This window comes from Macadamia integrifolia, chromosome 2 (genome assembly GCF_013358625.1).
Source record: "Macadamia integrifolia cultivar HAES 741 chromosome 2, SCU_Mint_v3, whole genome shotgun sequence".
Classification (NCBI taxonomy): domain Eukaryota; kingdom Viridiplantae; phylum Streptophyta; class Magnoliopsida; order Proteales; family Proteaceae; genus Macadamia; species Macadamia integrifolia.
This window is the reverse complement of record NC_056558.1, coordinates 12216186-12236815: the sequence shown is the minus strand read 5'-3', so window position 1 is coordinate 12236815 and position 20630 is coordinate 12216186. Positions and strand designations below refer to the sequence as shown.

At 37.2% G+C, this 20630-nt stretch overlaps 1 protein-coding gene across 1 annotated transcript; it reads left to right on the top strand.

The window, feature by feature from the left end:
* The first annotated feature begins 216 nt into the window (after nucleotides 1-216).
* Nucleotides 217-19252, top strand: LOC122069438 (probable LRR receptor-like serine/threonine-protein kinase At5g10290). The gene is made up of 12 exons (XM_042633454.1): nucleotides 217-748; nucleotides 1667-1847; nucleotides 4728-4860; nucleotides 5054-5125; nucleotides 8816-8959; nucleotides 9072-9146; nucleotides 11459-11524; nucleotides 11672-11742; nucleotides 11871-12014; nucleotides 12556-12897; nucleotides 17794-18188; nucleotides 18709-19252. The coding sequence occupies exons 2-12, from the start codon at nucleotides 1781-1783 to the stop codon at nucleotides 19021-19023; spliced, it is 1824 nt and encodes a 607-aa protein (XP_042489388.1). The 5' UTR covers nucleotides 217-748; nucleotides 1667-1780; the 3' UTR covers nucleotides 19024-19252.
* The last annotated feature ends 1378 nt before the right edge of the window (nucleotides 19253-20630 follow it).

Below are 20630 nucleotides of genomic sequence, written 5' to 3'. Positions count from 1 at the left end.
GCCTCTCCTAGCTACCTGTCTGAGAAAACTATAGCAAAATTTTTGTCATTTCAAATGGGGATTGTGATAGATTCATGGTACACACCCCCTAATCCGACTCTGTAATTTTCCAAACCCCAATCGTCCACGGCAGTCAATATCTAAAGACTGATATAATTGAAGTTAATTGAACTGGGTCCATGGCCGTTGCCCATTGGTGAATCGTTTAACAAACTCTGGTCAAAGGTCATTGCTGCTCTCGTTAATGAGCATTTACTCTATTAAATACTAATTTAGATGAGCCAGGTCTGGTCGAGCGGTGAGGTGAGAAGCAGCACAGGCGTGATTCTTTCCTGCTTTGGGTTTTTTATATGAAACCCACGCGAGACGCGAGAGAAAACGCGAGAGAAACGCGAAGAAAGTGTCTTGTGAGTGCTTTTGAGCTAACAATGGAGCTTCGATTTGACTTGGCCCCGCCTTTCGACCCTTCAAAGACAATCTGTAATTGTTGTTTATTGTATTGAAGCTTATCTATCCCTTCCTCAGAAGAAGAAGAAGAGATAAGGAAGAAAAGGGCTTCTTCACCTTCTTTGTTGCAGTGACCACAGCAAGTTAGCGGCTGATGAACTTGGGAAAACTTCCTCTTTCTGTCTTTTGAGTGTGTACCTTGCTGGCTTGGCCCACATTAATGTCAATTCCGCAAGGAAACCCAACTCTTCGCTGTGAAAAAAGCTACCCTTCTGCCGCATATTCCGATCTATCTTCCGAGGTATCTTCTTCTTCTTCTTCTTCTTCTCTAATTCTATTCCTTTCGTTTCTGCCTTTTCTAGCTTGATATTTATTTGTCCTTTCTCGCTTACTTTGGTTGATTAGCAGTCTTTTCAATGGTTTGCGTAATTCATGTCTGATTTTATAGTAGCTGGGTTTTATATGTTATGCTTGTGTCAGATGCTCTGCATGTTCAATCCAGAAAGGGGAATATTCTGGATATGTTTGGGATTCGTTTCTTCTTTTTTGGGGGTTGACGATGGTGATGGGCTGAACTTTTTTTCTCCCCAGATTTATCTATTGGTCCCAAAAAATCTGGCTGCTTCTTGAAGCTGAAATGTTTTGAAACGATTCTTTTTGTCTATCTGTCTTCTTCTTCTTCTTCTTCTTCTTCTTCTTCTTCTTCTTCTCTCTCTCTTTCTTGAGGGGGTGGGAGAGTGGTGTGTTCGGTGTAACTTTGCTTGACATTGTGTTATGGAATCAGTGCTCTTGTGTAATTATGTATGCTTATGAATCAGTTATGTGGATGAATGAGCTTTTATGGTTTCCTTCTAGATTGATGTCCTCCAGTTGTAGTTGATGGGCTGGAGAGCTACAGGAATAGATTCATTCTGCTGGTTTCTTTTATTCCTTTTATTTATGCTTGCCCCCTATTAGTGGTAGTAGATTGTCTGTTTGAAGCTATTTATAAATAGGGAAATTGGATAGAAAATAGTAGGGAGTATATTTGTGTCAATAAATGGACCAAGAAAAGATTGTGTCTTGAACTTGCGGTATTCCAATCTACATACCCATCATGAAAGTAAATATTAACTAACGTTCACAGTTGAATTTTGAGTGATTCTATGTGAGGACTTCATGTTTTTCTGTGGAATTGTTTTGGATGGCGTCTCATCTGATGTTGGCTTTTGCTGTGCAGAATAGGACTTATCAGGAGTGTACTGGAGTTTGCTTTGCAGAATAGGACTTGTCAGGAGTGTACTGGAGTTCCAGTAATCCTTTAAGATAATCACTGGAAGTGGTATCTTTACAGATGGGGTTGATATATGCTGTTCTTATGTTGGCTTCTCTGCATTCTTTTGTGGCCTCTGATTATCAAGGTACAAAGGCCTGTTCTGTTAGATATATTACTGCACAAAAGAACACTATAAATAATCATGGCGTTCACATTCCACATCTCCTTGTAAAATGTTTTCTTCTAAAATAAGGTTGACCTTTGATGATACCTCTGATGATTCATAATGTTGTTCTTGGGCATGCCCTCCTTTTAGGTTGATTAAGCATACCAAGCTGTGCGACGTGGATGCTTTTTTTCTCCCTTGTGTATTGAATTTGAATTTTCAACCACAAAAGAGCAATAACATGAACACACAGAAGCTCAGTCCATCAATTCACGCAATCAAGCCACCCTTTACAATAGAATAAAAACATAAGCTCCAGAACAAGTAGAATTTATCAACACACAAATGTTAAGAGCAGGGTTCCTTGGGATTTTATTTTATATCATTGTTGATTTGAATAGGAGGGATTAGCTGCCTTGTAATCATGGATAACAAACTCAGGTTCTGGCAAACATTAGTAGGAAGATTGAAGCAACTATTTTCTTTTACTTCAAGACCTTTGCAGAGTGGCAAGTCAAGCACAGTACTTGCTTTCATAACAATATCTGGAGAACTGCCATTTCTTTCGGAAAACATCCTCAACCAAAGGGCTCGAAATGGCCTTAAATGGAAAATCTTGGTTTCCTTTCTAATATATTGGACTTGCAATCTTGTATTTTTTTCCCCTACTAGTTGTTAACCTGCTAACGTTATTATGCTAGAAAAAAGGAGCATTCAGTCAAATGCTTTTAATGCAGTGATTTCTTAAAGATTTGTAGTTGTAAAATCTACAACAACAAGAACAACAACCATAATCTTAGCCCAACTAAATGGGGTTGGATATAAGTAGAAGAAAATACAGAAAGGTTGTTTTTATGATGTAACTAAAAATTAGATTGGTAGAAGTGTCCATCATTGTTGTGAATCTTTCTGAAAACACAGTAAGCATGATGTTCCTCATAGTTCTTACAAAAATTTTCAAGAGTGGTCACTTCTTTGTTCATGGGTAAGGGATTGGCTTAAGTGCTGCCATTGGTATTATAGTTTAGCTTTGTCACTTGATGTCCAGATCGAGGATTTCTTTGATGCTCCCATTGTCACTTCCCATTGGAACATCAGACGGACTGACCTTCGGCTGGTCCAATTTGGTCTAATGTGGAAGATTTTATGATATGGTAGTGTTGAAGGGAGTGAACTTCAAGGTACCTATACTTGAACCCCTCCTGGCGCAAGCTTTGATCCTTGGTGGAGTCCCAGGTAATTGTTTCTTTGTGGAGCCTTCAGTCTTAACCAGCCAAGGGTCGTCAAATGTGTGGTCTATCCATCTATCACTCTTTTTGAGGACAGACTAATGGACCCATCTCTGATTAGGACCAAATCTTGTTTTCCTTAGTTCACTTTGATGTGCAGGGTCCATATCGTGTCAAGGCAGTTATATCTGTTAAAATCTCTGATTCCATATAACGAAACAGGATCTGAAACCAGTACCTGCAAAATAGAAGAAAGATAGGAGACAATGATTGGAGAAGGAGAGAACAATGGGAGAGAGGATGTGCTGAACCACAATAGATTCAGCTTGTATCTATTGGGGACAGGCAACCTTTAGTTATAACGTTTATTTACAACAAATAGATTCAAGTATAACTCCTACTTAGAGTACAACTCAAGTCATACACTAATAAGGAAACTAAAATAGAAACATAAGTATATCTAAACTCGACAACTGAACATAACTCACGATAGGGACATGCCCCCTATCATGAGTAATATTTAATAAAGTGCACTTGTAAAGAGGAGTGATATGATGCAGATTAAAAGAATTAAAAGACCAAGGAGTGTTCTGACAATGACTTACGAAGAAGTGGTGAGAAAATATATGAATGGATTTTGGATTGAAAGCAAACATGGGTTTAGAGTTGAATGGAGAAATAGGATCCCCATAGCTGACCTGATTTATTTGGGAAAAAGTCTTAGTTTAGTTTAGTTGAGTATTAGTACTGGAATAGCTTCTGTTTTCAGTTTTTAAAATGGTATGTGTATAGTTTGATGTTAACATGTTCACCAACCATGAATATAATGAGCAGTCGCCATAGTCAAATATATATGAGAGAGAAATAAGTTAAAACCAAGAGGTCAATAATGTTGTTGATGATGACGACAGCAATGATTATCATAATAATACTCTTATGTTTGTCTCAAATTTTTATCCTGCTCTGACATATTTTGGTGGCAACTCGAATGAGATTTTTTCTTAGATTTGTGATGGTAGCAGATGTGTTGGGCCAACTTGGAGGAGTACATATGTACTATTGTCTTGTTGAGCTAGCATTGTGAGAAAAAGGATTTTTCCCTCTCGTGTTATGTGTTGGGCCAACTTGGAGGAGTATATATGTACTATTGTCTTGTTGAGCTAGCATTGTGAGAAAAAGGATTTTTCCCTCTCGTGTTATGGTTTCTAGGCGAGTTTTCTTGCCGCGATTGGGGTGTCCTTAGAGAGATCTCCGTTGTAATTTTTCTTCCAACATAGTGAATCATCTTCTTTTTCGCCTGAGGATGTAGCACACCGCATCGGTGTGTGAACCTCGTTAAATCTCTGTGTCTTGTATGAGTCTATGTTTGTTTTCTTTGTATTTGTTGGTGTTTGTTCTAACAAATACTAATAAATATAATAATAATATTTTCTACTTTATATGCATCTTATATTTTTCGCATGTGTTTGTAGTCTTTAAGGAACAGATTAAATTTGGTACTCTCTCACCACCACCACACCCCCCCACCCCCCCAAAGGAAAAAAAAAAAAAAAAAAAACTATAGTTCTTTTATGCTGCTTATTGGGTCCATAACTCAGATGGAATGTGATTGATCCTATATTTGTTTCAGGAGATGCACTTTATGCTTTGAGGACTTCACTGAATGCTTCCCCTTCTCAGCTCAGTGACTGGAACCAAAATCAAGTTAATCCATGCACTTGGTCCCATGTTATTTGTGACCCTAATTATAATGTTGTTTCTGTGTAAGTCACCAGTTGGTGTTTCTTTGATGAAATTTATAGTTAGATGTATCTTCTCCCTTTCTTCCTGATCAGTTATTTACATTACTATTTACTGTACTAAAATTTTATGTATTTTAAGTATTTCACCTGAATATTTTATCTTGTGTCTAAATGTGGTATTTTCTTTTCCTTCTGTCTTTTTACTTATTTGCAGAACATTGTCATCCATGGGATTTTCTGGAACCTTGTCTTTCAAGATTGGATTTTTGAAGAGTCTCACTACCCTGTAAGTATGGAGGATGATATAATTCCATTTGTAGCATGAAAAAGGAAAAAAGGGGATAAAGAAAGAACCTCTATCTCTGAAGCATTTATTTCTTGCCACCACGATGCATCTTGGTTTGTTCCACTTTAAGTTGCAGTGGGAATTGGTAGGTTGGGACCTTGCGCCCCGCTGAAGGTCAAGGAAGGCGAGACCCAAGCAAAATGGGACCTGATTTTTTTGTTTTAGGATTCCAGGACTGAACCCAATTAGCCAGCTAATTAAATTATTTCTAGTCTGCACCAGAGCTCAAGTTTTCTTGGGTTAGGTCAAGCTTGTACAGGTTTACTCATTTCAATTTGATTTAGGAATTAATATGTATGAATGAATACATATATGGGTAGATGGGGGTGGGTTGATGAATACACCTGTGTCACTCATCAAATTTTGGCCCCAATAAAGCAGCGATAAAGAATTATGAAAATGCTATTATATTGCACTGTAAGTTTTATAATTTTATGGAACTTTAGACTACATTTGAGGCAATCCCTGGTCATCTGGGGGTGAACATGACAGTGAGATGGGTAATGCATTCTCTGTGTCTCACCCATTTCACATGTCTATCAATGTTTCCTATATGGGTAGGTTTGACTTGCTACTTGGGACACGACCTAAACCATGATCATTTCTCACAACTTCTTTTATGGTTATTTTAGGCCTGCCCCTGGCTCTTTTAGCCATAGTTGTCACGGCGTCAAGGTGAACCAAGGCGGTGGAGGGTTGCCTAAGCGTTTAGGCAACAAGGCGCCCGCCTTAAGACGAACAACACAACCAAGTGTTGTTTTTTATTTTCACTATTTTCTAACATTATTTAGTATGCTACACATACCTTGTCTTATAAAAAATCAACATTAAGCCATATCAAGTCATCAAAAATCAATATTAAGCCATATCAAATCATCAAAGATCAACATCAAGTCACATTAAGTAATAAAAAGATTAACATTTGGAGAAATTCTCTTGTTCTATAATAAGTTTTACTAGTCAAATGATTTTATTTTTACATGAGACTTTTTATATTATGTATAGCACAAAACCAGCTTTCCAACAAGCCTAATATTACTTAAATCAGAGTTGTATATGACAAAGTTATATTCCGGTCAAACTTATTTTAAAGTATACGAATGTTGTTAAAATCGTCTGAATGAATATAATTTTAAAGATATCAAAACAAAAGATTATTTTGCTAGACTTTTGGTTGTTAGTAATGTTTTACCATGATAAGATTTATAAAATTTTCAGAATTGCCTAACATTTAAAAGTTTAACATCGCCCCTACAACCAAAAATCCAGTTTTTGTTTTTGGACTGAGGGGTTGACTTTTTATCATTTTGGAATTTGATTTTTAAACTATTCCAATGATATTTGTTATAAATAACTCTGAAAATATAAGGCGACATGCAGTGCAATAAGGCAACAGTCGCCTAGGACCCAGGCAAACTGCCTGGACGCCAAGGCAATGCCTTGAGAACTATGTTTTTAGCTGCTTCAATTTGGATTAGATCACTCTTCCTTACTGGGGCATCATCCTCATGTCTCCGTTGAACATGGCATATGATTCTCTCAGAGCTTTTCACTGATCGGGGCAACTCCCAAATCAGCTTTAATACATTCATTCTTTACCGTATCCCCTCCTAGTTTTGCCTCACATCCATCTTCACATCCTCATCTCTGCTACACATAGCTTCTCTATATAACACTTCTTAATTGTCCAACATTCTGCCCCATACATCTTAGTTGGTCTTACAACAATTCTATAGAATTTTCCTTTAAGCTTTAAAGGAATATGTCGGTCAGCCGACACTCCAGTTGCACCTCTCCACTTCATTCATCCCAATTTAATTCTCTGTGAAACCTCGTCCTTTATCTCACCATCCTTATTTATTGTTGAGCCCAAAATATCTAAAGTAGTCACTTTGAGGTATTTTTCTATTATCAATTTTCACCATATCATTATCCATCATAGTGTGACTAAAGTTGCACATCATATTCTTCGTCTTCGATCTAATAATCTTAAAACCTCTTGTTTCTAAGATTGATCTCTATAGTTCCAACTTAGCGTTAATCCCTGTTTTTGTCTCATCCACCAAAACGGTATCATCTACAACAACATACACCATGGGACCTCATATTGAATGTTTTTGCTTAAATCATCCATGATAAGTGTAAATAAATAAGGGCTTAAGGTTGAACCTGATATAACCCAATTGTGATTGGGAATTCCTTGCCTTAGCCTCCCTTAGACGTCACACTAGTCACCACAATCTCATACATATCTTTCATTACATCTACATATATATTCGACACCCTTCTTTTCACCAGGACATGCCGGATTAAATCTCTGGGGACTCTGTCGTTATGTTTTTTCTAGGTCAATAAAGACCATATGGGTATCCTTCTTGTAGGCTCTATAACTTTCCTTGAGCCTCAATAGGTAAATAGCTTCCATTGTGGATCTACTGGGCATAAAATCAAATTGGTTTTTTGAGATATGAGTCTCTCTTCTCAAATGGGCTTCAATAACCTTCTCCCAAAGTTTCATGGTATGGCTCATTAGTTTTATGCTTCTAGAGTTATTGCAACTCTTAGTAGATAAGGACTATAATGCTTCTTCTCCATTCATCTAGCATTTTCCTTGTGTTCATAATCCTGTTAAACAGATTGGCTAACCAAGATACCTCGCATTCTCCTAGGCTCTTCCAATGCCTCTATGGGGACCTCATTTGGGCCTGGAGTCTTGCCTACTTTCATATTTCTTTAGGCTATTAACTTCCACCACTCCAACCTTTCGTATATATCTATGGTGTATGGTGTCAATAAAGCAATCTTCCGGGTCATTTCTACTCAAACTATCTCCATTTAGGAGGTCACAAATATACTCATCACATCTCTTACCAATATTCTTTCATCATCATTTTTGATACGCCTCACACGATCGAAACCTTTATTCTTCCTTTCTCTCAATTTAGCTATTTTATATATAGATATTTTTCCCCTTCTTTTGTTTTTTGAAGTTAATTTAGAAATCCTCATATTTCTTCGCCCTAGCCATCTCCACAATCTTCCTAGCTTCATTTCTAGCATCGTAGTACATTTTTTTTATCTTTTGTTTCATAAACCCTAACAATTCACCTGCATGGTTATAAGATTTTCTCCATATTTATGACTATGTTTCTAGGCAAGTGCAGGATACCCAAGACCTCAGCCCAACCCAACGAAAGTGATATGGGGCTTTTGATATCTCAACCCAAGCCCATCTCAAAGCTGGAGCAGATGTATATGTGTGTCTGTGTTTGCATGCAATTTCTTTGGGTTGGGTTCTGGCAGTTTCAGCTAAACTTGCCCCAGAATCCATTTTTAAGTGTACAACTACAAAAAATTCAGCCTTATCCCAACTTAATGGGGTTGGCTACCTCTAAGTGTACATTAACAGTTATTGATGTGCTTACCATGATGGAAAACTAAATCTGTGATAATTGCAAAGTGGATGATCCTAGAGTAGTCATTCATATGGTAAATTTGTAGTCATGGAGATTTTGTTTAATTCTCTAAGGTGGATCTCTTTCCCCCGTTCATTGATAACTGTACTCTCTCCCTCTCTCTCAGTGATTTGTATACTTTAGCTTCTGCTTATCAGATTAATTAATCATGCAGTTCATTGCAAGGTAATGGCATAACTGGTGGGATTCCAGAGGAATTTGGGAATTTGACTAGTTTGACAAGCTTGGATTTGGAAAATAACCATTTGACTGGACAAATTCCGTCCACCCTTGGCAATCTTAAAAGGCTTCAGTTCTTGTAAGTAGCAGTTTCTGCATTTCTTTTTGTGTAAGTGTCTTTTGTTGAGCTTTTTAATTTCTGGTTGAGGATTTTCTGTTGTAAATTTGTGACGTTCTGGATTATGTTGCAGGATTTTGAGCCAAAACAATCTCAATGGAAGTATCCCGGAATCAGTTGCTGGTCTTCTTCCAAAACTGGTCAGCCTGTACGTAATCTTTCTTCTGTTTTCCTTTTTTTCCTTTATATAAAGAGTTTTGCATTCATGACATGGATTTAAGGCTCACTTATAATGAAACCTAGGATTTCAAACCCTAATTCGGTCAATTAGGGCCCATCCCAAACTAATAAAAATCTCAAACTAATACGACATTGGCAATTCTGTAATTTCAGGACAGTTCAGGAAATTTTTGGAAAGGTAAAATAGTCTCTGGGATGAAACGTAATTAATTCTGGATAGGAGGGCCTTTCTGAAATATACTCAGAATGGGAATAAAAGAGAAAGGAATTCACACGAGTAAGACCTTGTTCTTCTTCAACCTTTGGACAGCTTAAGTAACCCATGGCAAAGTGGTTCCATTCTAGATGTTACAGCACCCAAACCATTCAATTTTAGGATTAGGTCTCTATCTTTTGATCTCTAAAACCCAACCAACAGCAATAATTAAAAATTATGGGAGATGAGTCTGTGCTGCAGATTGGATAAATGTATTTTCTTGTGGTGGGAAGAGAGAAAACTAGGGAGAGAAAAGAGAGATTGCTGGATGAGAAAAAATGGGGAAAACCCAATTCGTGGGGGAGGGGGGAGAGGAGAAAGGGTTGGGATGACAAACACACCTTTCAAACAAACTTATCCTTTCAATCCGTTATCAAATCGTGAGGTTGCTAAGCCTTTTACATGTATTTATAAAACTGAAAACAGAAGAAAAACAAATAAAAACAAATAAGGGAACGCCCTGCAATCAACCAGCAGTAGAGATTCCTTAATGGACTCAACTGCCTTAGAATAATAAAATAAAATAAACCCAAACCAACTAATACTTTCTGTCTTACAACTGCAGGCCAAAAAAAAGTTCCTAATTGACTCAACCTTTGTAATAAGATAGCACAATAAAATAATAAGGTTAGAACCCATAAACTATTCCCGACTATTGGAGAAAACAAGATTCCTTACAGGTGCCGCACGGTGTTGAAGAAGCTTCCTAATTGGGCCTCACGATTTGGATAAGATTATCTGAGTAAAATACTAATAAAATAATACATCCCCTACGCATCTAGCCATTAGGCCCCACAAACAAATCTATTTCTAATTAAAAAAGGAGAATTATTATTTCACCAAGGTTTGTTATTTTTCCAAATGTCAAAATGCATCGGTTCTGCCACCTGGACAGATGATATGTCCATTCCATCCTTTGGATTGAGAGAACTTGGTTTAGATTAGTCACGTGTCAAATTTTTAGTCTAATTCTATCAAATACCCTTTTTTGTATTCGCACACATCCTGTGTATGTCCATGCATGTGTACCAGTACTCTAGAAATTACTGTGCACTCTCCCAACTCTGAGTGAGAACAGACAGTTTAGATTAAAAAAAAAGCGTAAAAGATCGGTGGCTCAGATTTATCGTGATTTTTGGAAACTTCACCTTCCATTGTTACATGGATAACTACCCTATAAAAAATTATCCTATAGTTTGGGCTCATGATATATAATGCTCCCAACTGACAAATACAAATCTATGACATTGATTTTGATATCAAACCACATCAAACATAGCTGCTCTTGTCCCTGCATTAATCTGGCAGTAACTACAAAATCAGATCTGAAACCAGGTTTAAATCACAGTATGGATCTGGTTTATCACTTTATTTTCATCAAAATATTTGGTTAGGATTTATAATGATTAGGAACCAGCACAAAAATCTCAGATCAAATCTGACTAGTATAGTGGGTTTGCAGGTCTTTCTTCTAAGCCCAACGGTACTGCCAGTAGCAGAGTTACAAGATAAAATTGACATAAAACTTGACAGGGTGAAGTAGAAGAAGATGATTGAGGAAGAAATCTGTTCACCATGAAAAGAGTCAAAGGTTGCCCATCAACTTCACAAAGATTTGCCCATCTAGCCCATTGGAGAAGATTCATTTTTCAGCATGAAAACCATAAACTATATTCTATATTTCTATATTTATAGACTAAGTCCTAATGAAGAAAGCAGAAAATTTCATAACTCAGTTAATACTGTTCTCCTGGCAAATGAAACTTGGAAATTCTTACTAGCAGCTAAAAACTCCAAGTAAAACTAACATCAACCCAGCCGAGGCCCAAAATGCCTATTATATAATAACCAAATAAGAATACCCACAGCCCCCAAATCCTAACTACATCATCTTATTGCATGAAATGAGTAAAGTTGTGTGCTTAAGTTTGAACTTTTGGAACATATATCTGTTTGTAATTGTTTGTTAGACATCCTTATGAAGTATTTGACTGTGTGAATTGTGAAATGATATCTATTGACAGTCAGCTGGATTCCAACGATCTCAGTGGGCAGGTCCCTGTCCAATTGTTTCAAGTTCAAACATACAAGTATGAACAATATCTTTTATGAGATAACTCATCATTCGGGTAGTAAGCACATCACACATGATAAATATCACTTAGCATAGTGTATATTTATTTCCCTTTTCTGCTGTCTTCATACATATTAACAATTGGTTTATTTTTATTTATTAGTTTTACAGGAAACCACCTGAATTGTGGTGTAAATTTCTCCCATCCTTGTCAATCTAACAGTGCTAATACAGGTAATGAGATTAGTTAGTTTACTTAAATAAGTGATTTTTGGAATTTGCAATTTACCCGTGAAAGCCTTTTTACCCCTTTTTTCATCCTTTGGTAGATCTAATGCCCAAATATTTGTCTTGCTTTATAGATGTATCCCAGAAATCGAAGCTTGGAATTACTTTTGGAATTATTGGAGCCGTGGTAGGTCTCCTTCTTCTTGGTGGCTTGCTGTTTCTTGTGTGGAAGAGTAGGCAAAAGGGCTACAGACGCGAGGTCTTTGTTGATGTTTCAGGTATGTCTTGTTTTTAGTTTAATGAGCCAATTTTCTGGTTAATATCTGTTGATCTACTTAATGTTTGTTATGCTCTAGACATTCATTCATGATAAACGGGCTTTTTCATTTCTATATATTTTTTAAGATCCTGCATTTTCAAACATGATACTATGACTTGGTATATTTAATCTACATGATTTTGGCATACATATGTGATATGTCAGTTGGATCACGGATGATGGTCTGCGTCATGATTGAACGCTTCGTTTGCCCAACCGAAGCATAAGAGAGCTGAGCTTGTAATAATAGATTGGTTGGAGGTATTGATATATAATCAAGGAATTGTTTCCAGGTCTTTTTAACCACAGATGGTTCACAGAATCATTGTTAACATATTGAACATCTCATTTTCAATCAATTAGCTGCCAAATAATCTGTATATTGCAGGTAGTGTAAGAATCACAAAATGATCTTGAAGCATATAAGATCTTCTACTAATATCTACTATTGTATGAAAAGTGCTGATTCAGGACTTTTATTTTTTGGGTGGGATACTCAGGTGAAGATGACCGAAGAATTGCATTTGGTCAACTGAAAAGGTTTGCATGGAGAGAACTTCAACTGGCTACAGACAATTTCAGCGAGAAAAATGTTCTCGGGCAAGGAGGCTTTGGAAAAGTATATAAAGGAGTGCTTGCCGATAATACAAAGATTGCTGTGAAACGGCTGACTGATTATGAAAGTCCGGGGGGAGAGGCAGCTTTTCTACGTGAAGTTGAGATGATAAGTGTTGCTGTTCATAGGAATCTTTTAAGGCTTATTGGGTTCTGTACAACACCATCAGAGCGGCTTTTAGTTTATCCATTTATGCAGAACCTAAGTGTTGCCTATCGTTTACGAGGTATAGGCTCTTTATCAATTGCATGAACCTTCTCCTTTGGTAATTGAACTGAGGTGTAGGCTCTTTGTAATTGCATGAACGTTGTCCTTTGGTAATTGAACTGTTTCCTGCAGTGTTACCTATTTCACTTTGTTGAATACCAGTGTTAAATGATCTAAAGTGGGCCAGGCCTATCCATGGCTTACGTGAAGGCTGAAGGCCTAGTTTGGCCGGGTCAACGATATAGGTTGCCTACATTCCTCTTGTTAAAATGATTCATTTTGGAGTTAGATTTTTTTAATAGCTTTTAGAAATAGATTTCATTGATGGAACAAATCAAGAACAACAAATATAAAACTGGACTATATAGAAGATACATGCATGGGGCGAAATCAATTTTCCAGAAAAGACCACTATTGGTCACCAAGTGCCCTAATGTTGGCATTTTTATAACTCTTTAGTGCAGGCTTCCAATCAGCCAAGTATAGACCTAGTTCAATGCTCAGCTGGGGGATGCTCCAGCTTCCATCCACAAACACGCTTCTATTCTTTTGATCATTAGGCGGCACTGCAGCAGCCTTATGGCTGAGCTGGAGAGCAGGCCCATTAGTAAAGTGATTTGAAAGAGAGGCCCAACCAATGCCAACCACCCAAATAGAAGTTCGACAAGGCAACAGCTATATGTAAGCATGGAAAGGGTATAGGACCTAGAAGGCACTATACATAGCACCTTTAGGAAATTGTGTAAGTTTAACTTTTTAAATATGTATACCTCTTTAAGTATGTTTTATGGTACTGCACTCAAGTAGCAAATTATGAGTAATATATCGATCTGGAGGACAGAATGGGCCCCTTATCTTAGCATGGTTGCTGGATACTTTGGTTCATAGACAATGGGGCACAATTCACAAGCCTTGAGATGACGTAGATGCCTGGCCCATCCCTCGACCAGGGTAGTTTTGGTGTTGAAGTCCAAGCGGCAGGTGTGGCTGATCTTTAACTGACCTTTGTTAGTGGTCTTATAAGATCCTTCTAACTCATATCTACTTCGTGTTATAAATGGTATATATCTATTATTCCTTACATTATCATAGTTGCACTTGTCTGACAATGATTATACGAGAACTAGACACTAGGGAAGCAATTTTTTTTATATGTTCTGTCCTGAGTGTGATTGCATGTCTTGTTGTCTGATGAATGATCATGCTAGAGTTGGATAAGTATTTACATTTTCTTATAGTCTTTCCAACTTGAGCTTCTTCATGAGATGGTTTGCGTGAAATAAGGTAAGGTGACAATAAACAGGGCTAGAACACTAAAAACCTTGCACCGTCACTCTTGGTGAACACATTTTTAAGGGATTGTAAAATCTGATTTCAGAGGATATTGCTCTTATGTGCCTCTTTAAATGGGGAATTTCATGGACGGTTTGAATTGATGTGATTTTTTGCACTTTTAAGGCTATTTTCTATTATTGATGCATCAGGTTGGCAGCCAGGCACTTTAATATTTCCAGCCAATCACCTTTTGCGTGGATCCATTTCATAAATAATTAAGTTGGGATATGGCTCAGTTTGTTGCTCAGTTTGTTGTGGTCATTGTTTTGCACTTTTAAGGAAAACTAAAAAATATGTGAAATTTTTAATAATAGTTGATTGCTTACTTTGGTCATTAACTTAACAAGATAGTCAACATCTTATGGAAGAATAATGTGATGGTTCACACATTATGTAAAAATTTTTCTAATAGGTTATGTTTTCAATTATTTTAATAACAATTTAAGGAAAACATTTTAGGAAAAAAAATTACATTTTCATGGTACATAAAAAAGTTTTGGTGATTTTGTCTCTTAGGTTCTTTGTCTAAGCTGTAAACGAATCTTTGATTGGTGCCTTTTCTTCTTGGAATTTGTTTATTTATTTATTTATTTTTTAATTCTCGAACCCTTTATTACACCCCTAAATTACTAAAAGTCCAAATGTAAGCCATAAAAAAATTATCTTATATGTTACGCCCATGCATTTCTTTTTCTTGGAGATTCATAACTTTTGTTGCATCTGAAAACCCTAACACATAGTTAAGAAATTAGGGCAGACTCTGGAAGTGTTGTAGGACAGATTAGGCATTTATGCTAATGAGGACAAATTCACAGACCTTATTAGCCTAGAAAGCTAAGCATCCACAGGGCAGTAATAGGGTGATAAACTGCTCTTTTTTTTTTTTTTTTTGAAAGTATGGAGACAGAACTGTTGGGTTTCTGAAACAAAAGTAAATGAAATTGAAGAAACTAGAAGGAGACACTAGTGCAAAACCATCTGTGATTTGAGTTCCAAATCCACCCAACTTGAGGATCCGTTTGGAAAAAAATTTGGCACCCTGTTGAACCCAACCCACATCGGCTGTTGAACTCAAACAACAGCTTCTGTTGATCTGTAAATTTTGTCTATAAAACATGGTCAACCCCTATAGATGTGTTTTCAAGCCTTTGGCTGTGATACAAAACAACAATACTTGCTAAAATTTGAAATTATAAAGTAGAAACTACTGAAACTCAAAATAGAAATCAGCTATGAACTTCTAGAAACTGTCTTAGGCTTAAGCTGATAAAACAGAACAGAAAACAGAGAGAGCTGAGTTCTGATAACGGAAAATTGAAACGGGAAAGAATAGAACCAAAACTGCTGCTATTGATTGCTGGAATCACTGAACAGAAAGGGGCTTCTAAAAGCTAGAGAGTTTGGATATTAGCATCAAGACTAAGTTTGGATTCCTGGTTGACCTATGAACTACTACTTGGGTAATGTGTAGCATGTGTTCCCGAGGTCTTGACCGAACGATTAGCTGGAACTAAACCCTAATGCCCAATCTGTCAAACAGGACCTACTCCACTGCTTGGAGCATGGTGTGCAACAGGGGTACTTTGAGCTTTGTGCGAAATATTATTTGAATAAGTAGAGATTCTGTTTATCCATCCTCCTCTCCCTGTTTCTCACATGCATAGTTGCACGTGCACACCTACACACGCACATGCCACCAGCTACACAGTTTTTCAGCTTTTGATTTTTTGCATTGTTATACAGCATCTCATCCACACTTAAGTCATCGTGAACTTTTGATCTCAAGGTATTGCCTGAGGAATCTATATTGAATGGGATACATCTTTTCTTTCAAAGGCCTTGACACTTTGACAAAGCTTTATTACCTAGTTCTGGAAACTGCAGGTCAAGCCAAAAAAGGTTATGCTCTGCCCTGTTCCACTTTCTGGTCAGTATAGACTTGTGATCTCAAGGTTTTGATGGAAGAACTTCCATTGGATGGGAGTTTCCTTGGACAAAACATGTTGGCTTAGAATAGAAAAAGTGGGGAAAGAAAGAAATGGAAGTTGTGGATTGCCATTGTTCTTCTTTCTGCAATAGGTCATGACTAATGACAACTGACCCACTTGATGGAGGAGATAGAAATAGCGAAGAAATTGTTGCAGGGGAGGAGAGAAGAATGGGGAAAGGGGAAGAAGGTCTCACGACCAAGCAAACCACAAGGTTTCAACCAATTAATTGATTCATCATTCAAAATCTGTTTAATTACTTGGGTTACATGCCTTTATATAATAAGCTGAAATTAAAACTTGTCTAATAAAATCTAAAATTAAATTAGCAATTCCTAATTTGCTTCTTAAATTCTAACTAATGAAATTAGAAACAAAATAAAATTTAAATTGGTAACTCCCTAATTGACTAACATCTATCCAAAATAAAAGATTACATATCTTCCCAAATTAACTAACTCAATATTTCATAAATAAAGTAACTCCTAAAATATCCTTCTGATTTCAAAAATCTAATCAGACCCGGCTTGTCTCGGTCAAGATTGCCCGACTGGTCAACTCAGTTCAGCCTTGATTCTGCATCAGTTTCCTTGGACAAAACATGTTGGCTTAGAAGAAAAAGTGGGGAAAGAAAGAAATGGAAGTTGTGGATTGCCATTGTTTTTCTTTCTGCAATAGGTCATTACTAATGACAACTGACTCCCTCCACTTAGATAGTGAAATATTTTTTACCAGCCCAAACTTGCAGCCATGACAGATTCGAGAACTTGGACTTTGTCCTCACCATGCTTGATATACCAAACATTACATTTTCACTCAAATTACATACACATTTATGGGCGTATGCTGTTTTGGTGAACCAGAAAATTATATTTGGCCACATCTCTTTTCAACATGTAGATCAGAATGTATCATGGTGTTGGGTTTTTATCATTGCGGCAATGATAGTATTTTAAAAGGCAGGATGGAAGACAGTTTGAAGCTCTTGAACTTTGTGGAGTAGGGTACTGTGTAGTAATAGTATTGTCACCATATAATTGCTTACATCTGCATATCTGCATGACAAAGTAAATTAGAATTTAGCCTGATATGGCAATGTACAATATTGCCAACTGGTCTTGTTGATCTCTAGCAGGTTTTCTATAGTTTTGGGTATGTAGTCTCAGCCAGTAGAGTTTAATCTCTCTCACATTTTTTTGGGGGTGTGTATGTCTGCATATCTGCATATCTGCATATCTGCATATCTGCATAACCTGTGCCTGCTTTTTTGTTTGCACTAGGCATTCCATTAGCTTCTATAAGTGAATCATGATCTTGCTTACGGAAACATCTTCCCTGTGATTACTTACAAACAATATTAGGTTGAATATGTCCGAAATCTGAACACTTAATTATATTTCAAATTTCCAATTATTGATTTTTTTTTTCTATTTTAAAGAGTACTACGGGGATTATCTTTATTTGAGTTAGTGGTGTGGATCACAGTTATTAGCAAGCTCTTAAATAGTGATTAGAATAATTTCTCAGTTGCTTATGAGTCTGAGTTGTCTTTACCATTTCTACTAGTACTTACATAGCTGATGCTAATGCAGAGCTTAAGCCTGGGGAGCTGGTGTTGGATTGGCCCACCAGAAAGAGAGTGGCTTTAGGCACAGGTCGTGGGTTAGAGTACCTCCATGAACACTGCAATCCCAAGATTATTCATCGTGATGTCAAAGCTGCTAATGTATTGCTAGATGAAGATTTTGAAGCCGTTGTTGGTGACTTTGGCCTGGCGAAGTTGGTGGATGTAAGAAAGACTAATGTGACAACTCAAGTTCGTGGGACCATGGGCCACATAGCACCTGAATATTTGTCTACTGGAAAGTCATCTGAGAGGACTGATGTTTTTGGTTACGGGATTATGCTTCTAGAACTTGTAACAGGACAGCGTGCAATTGACTTTTCACGATTAGAAGAAGAAGATGATGTCTTATTGCTTGACCATGTGAGTTACTTAATCCTGATGAGAAACTTCATAATGTTGTTTTATTGATATATGATTTCCCTAGCTGGGATTGAGAGTATGGTCTGACTAAGTTTATATGTTGGTATTGTAAGTAGGACTTTGGGTGCTAAAGTTTCATGTTTTGGCAAGAAAAAACCAGGCAAAAACAACCTTATTCTGTATTTTGGCAGATATAGAGTTCACAGTTTGTTTCCTCTGTCAAGACAGACATGCAGATAAAACATTTATAGATATCTACATGTCCAGCCAACCTAATGTCCCAAGTGTTTTTCATCGCATGGCGCCACCTCTATGAGCATGCACTTTTATTATCAGAGTTTTTCATCACTTGTTACCATACCTCCATGCTTCAACATATCAATGAGTCTCGACATACTCTCTTATAGAATAGACCCTAGATGTTCATTTATCCCTGTGTATTTGAATTCCTTTCAGTACAACTGTATATAATTCTTTTCTTCTCTGATTGCTTAGTTATGTGTGTTTTCTGCTGGTGAAGGTTAAGAAGCTGGAACGGGAGAAACGACTTGATGCTATAGTAGATTGCAACCTAAGAAGGAACTATGATAACCAAGAGGTAGAGATGATGATTCAAGTTGCCTTGCTTTGTACTCAAGCGTCACCTGAGGACCGTCCAACAATGTCAGAGGTAGTAAGGATGCTGGAAGGGGAAGGTTTAGCTGAGAGGTGGGAAGAATGGCAGCAAGTTGAGGTTAATCGTAGACAAGAGTATGATAGGTTACAGAGGAGATTTGACTGGGGAGAAGAGTCGATATATAACCAGGATGCCATTGAATTATCTGGTGGAAGATGAAAAAAATCTGATTCCCCCTCTCCTTACCCCCTTCCCTCCTTTCCTTGTTAAAATTTTTGATATATTTTTATGATTCATCCAGAGGTTGAATGTAAAGCTTTGTGATTTGTCCTAGTGGATTTGTTTCTCAGCAAAAGCTACATATCGTTGGATGCTATGTTCCTTGAATTGAGTTTTGCCGCTTTTTCCTCCTCTGGGGAGAATCTTTATGCATGGACTTATATATTAAGCATAGAGTGGTCAATATCCTTAAGCATGTTATGGTCTAGAATACCTACCTGTACATGTATGCTTCAGGTACGGTTAGGCGATGAAATGTGTCTTTTCTCTCCATAAATGGCCCTCCATGCACCTCTCTTAATGGAAGAGTTGTGACAGATGCATCTCCTAATTGTATGTGAAGCCTTCATGTAGAGATGATCCGGTCTCCATGTTATCCGACACAACATCCAAGATTCAATCTGGGAAAACTCAATTATCCAAACCAAGAAGTAGACTCACTATCACTTTCAAAGGTCTAATAGCAATGGATTGTGTTGCAGAGGAGGATCGCCTCAATGGCTGGAGGGTTGGGCTTGTAGAAACAAAAATTTAGGGATGAAAGAACGGTACTTGATAGTGTATACCTGTACTAAGACAGCGGGGCTAAAAGACCATGTTGCCCGGCTTTGAAGATGTTCGCATCTGTTCTCCCATTAGCCTTGGGTGCTGGTGTGTATGTGTGCTATCGGTAGTGTATTTTCACTCAAAACTTGTACATGATGTAGAAAACATAACGAGACAGAAAGAAGAAACAAACTCATAATCACGGTGCAGAGGATATATGATTTGGCAAGGTGTTTATGTCCATAGAGAGATATGTGCATGCTTCATTAGTAATGGAAAAAAGAGTTCCAAGGTTTCTTCTTCACCCTTCTCTGCATTTACAAAAAATTCCCCATAACCCTAATAACCTCCCTTGTTAAGAATTTATAGGGAAACAAAGAGATGCAAATTTTTGTTGTTATCCCCATCTTAACCCTGGAAAAGGTTTATAAACTCTTTCCAATGGGCTTTTAACAATCGTTTGGAAGCAGCCCACAATAAGATTATTTATTATATATCCATCAAATCCTGGGTTATTAATAAGATTATTTATTTTAATTTATGTAAGACATTTATATATTGGGCTTATAAGTTTCCGCCAAGGCTAATTCTATACTGTTGTCATGATATAAGAGCTTGTGACGTTTCTTAAAAGGTGGAAACCACGAGGGCTGGGCAGCGGTCTTTGTCCCAGGATTAGCAACATAGCACAATGACCTGACAGAAACTGCTAATTCCATTTGCCTGCAACTATGTGATAACTGAATTGATTTGGGAAGGGATAAGCTCAAGCTTAGCTGCTATTACTCTCTTTCATTTGTTCAGTCTTAGCCTTTCTGTCATCTTTGAGGGAAACCAACTTATTGGGTTTAAGGATGAGGTAACCTCTGAGGCTTTACCTACTAAATAGTAATGATAAAAGAGTTGTTTCTGGAATGAAAGTACAGTGAAACATGAATCTACAATACATGAATACAAGATATTTCCAAGCCTTAAGGCACTAGACATCTCACATCTCCAAG

Coding starts and splice junctions, on each gene's coding strand:
- LOC122069438 (XM_042633454.1), top strand. CDS start 1,781: ATGGGGTTGATATATGCTGTTCTTATGTTGGCTTCTCTGCATTCTTTT. Junction 9,147..11,458: donor CTTCCAAAACTGGTCAGCCT/GTACGTAATCTT, acceptor ATCTATTGACAG/TCAGCTGGATTCCAACGATC. Junction 11,743..11,870: donor ATCTAACAGTGCTAATACAG/GTAATGAGATTA, acceptor CTTGCTTTATAG/ATGTATCCCAGAAATCGAAG.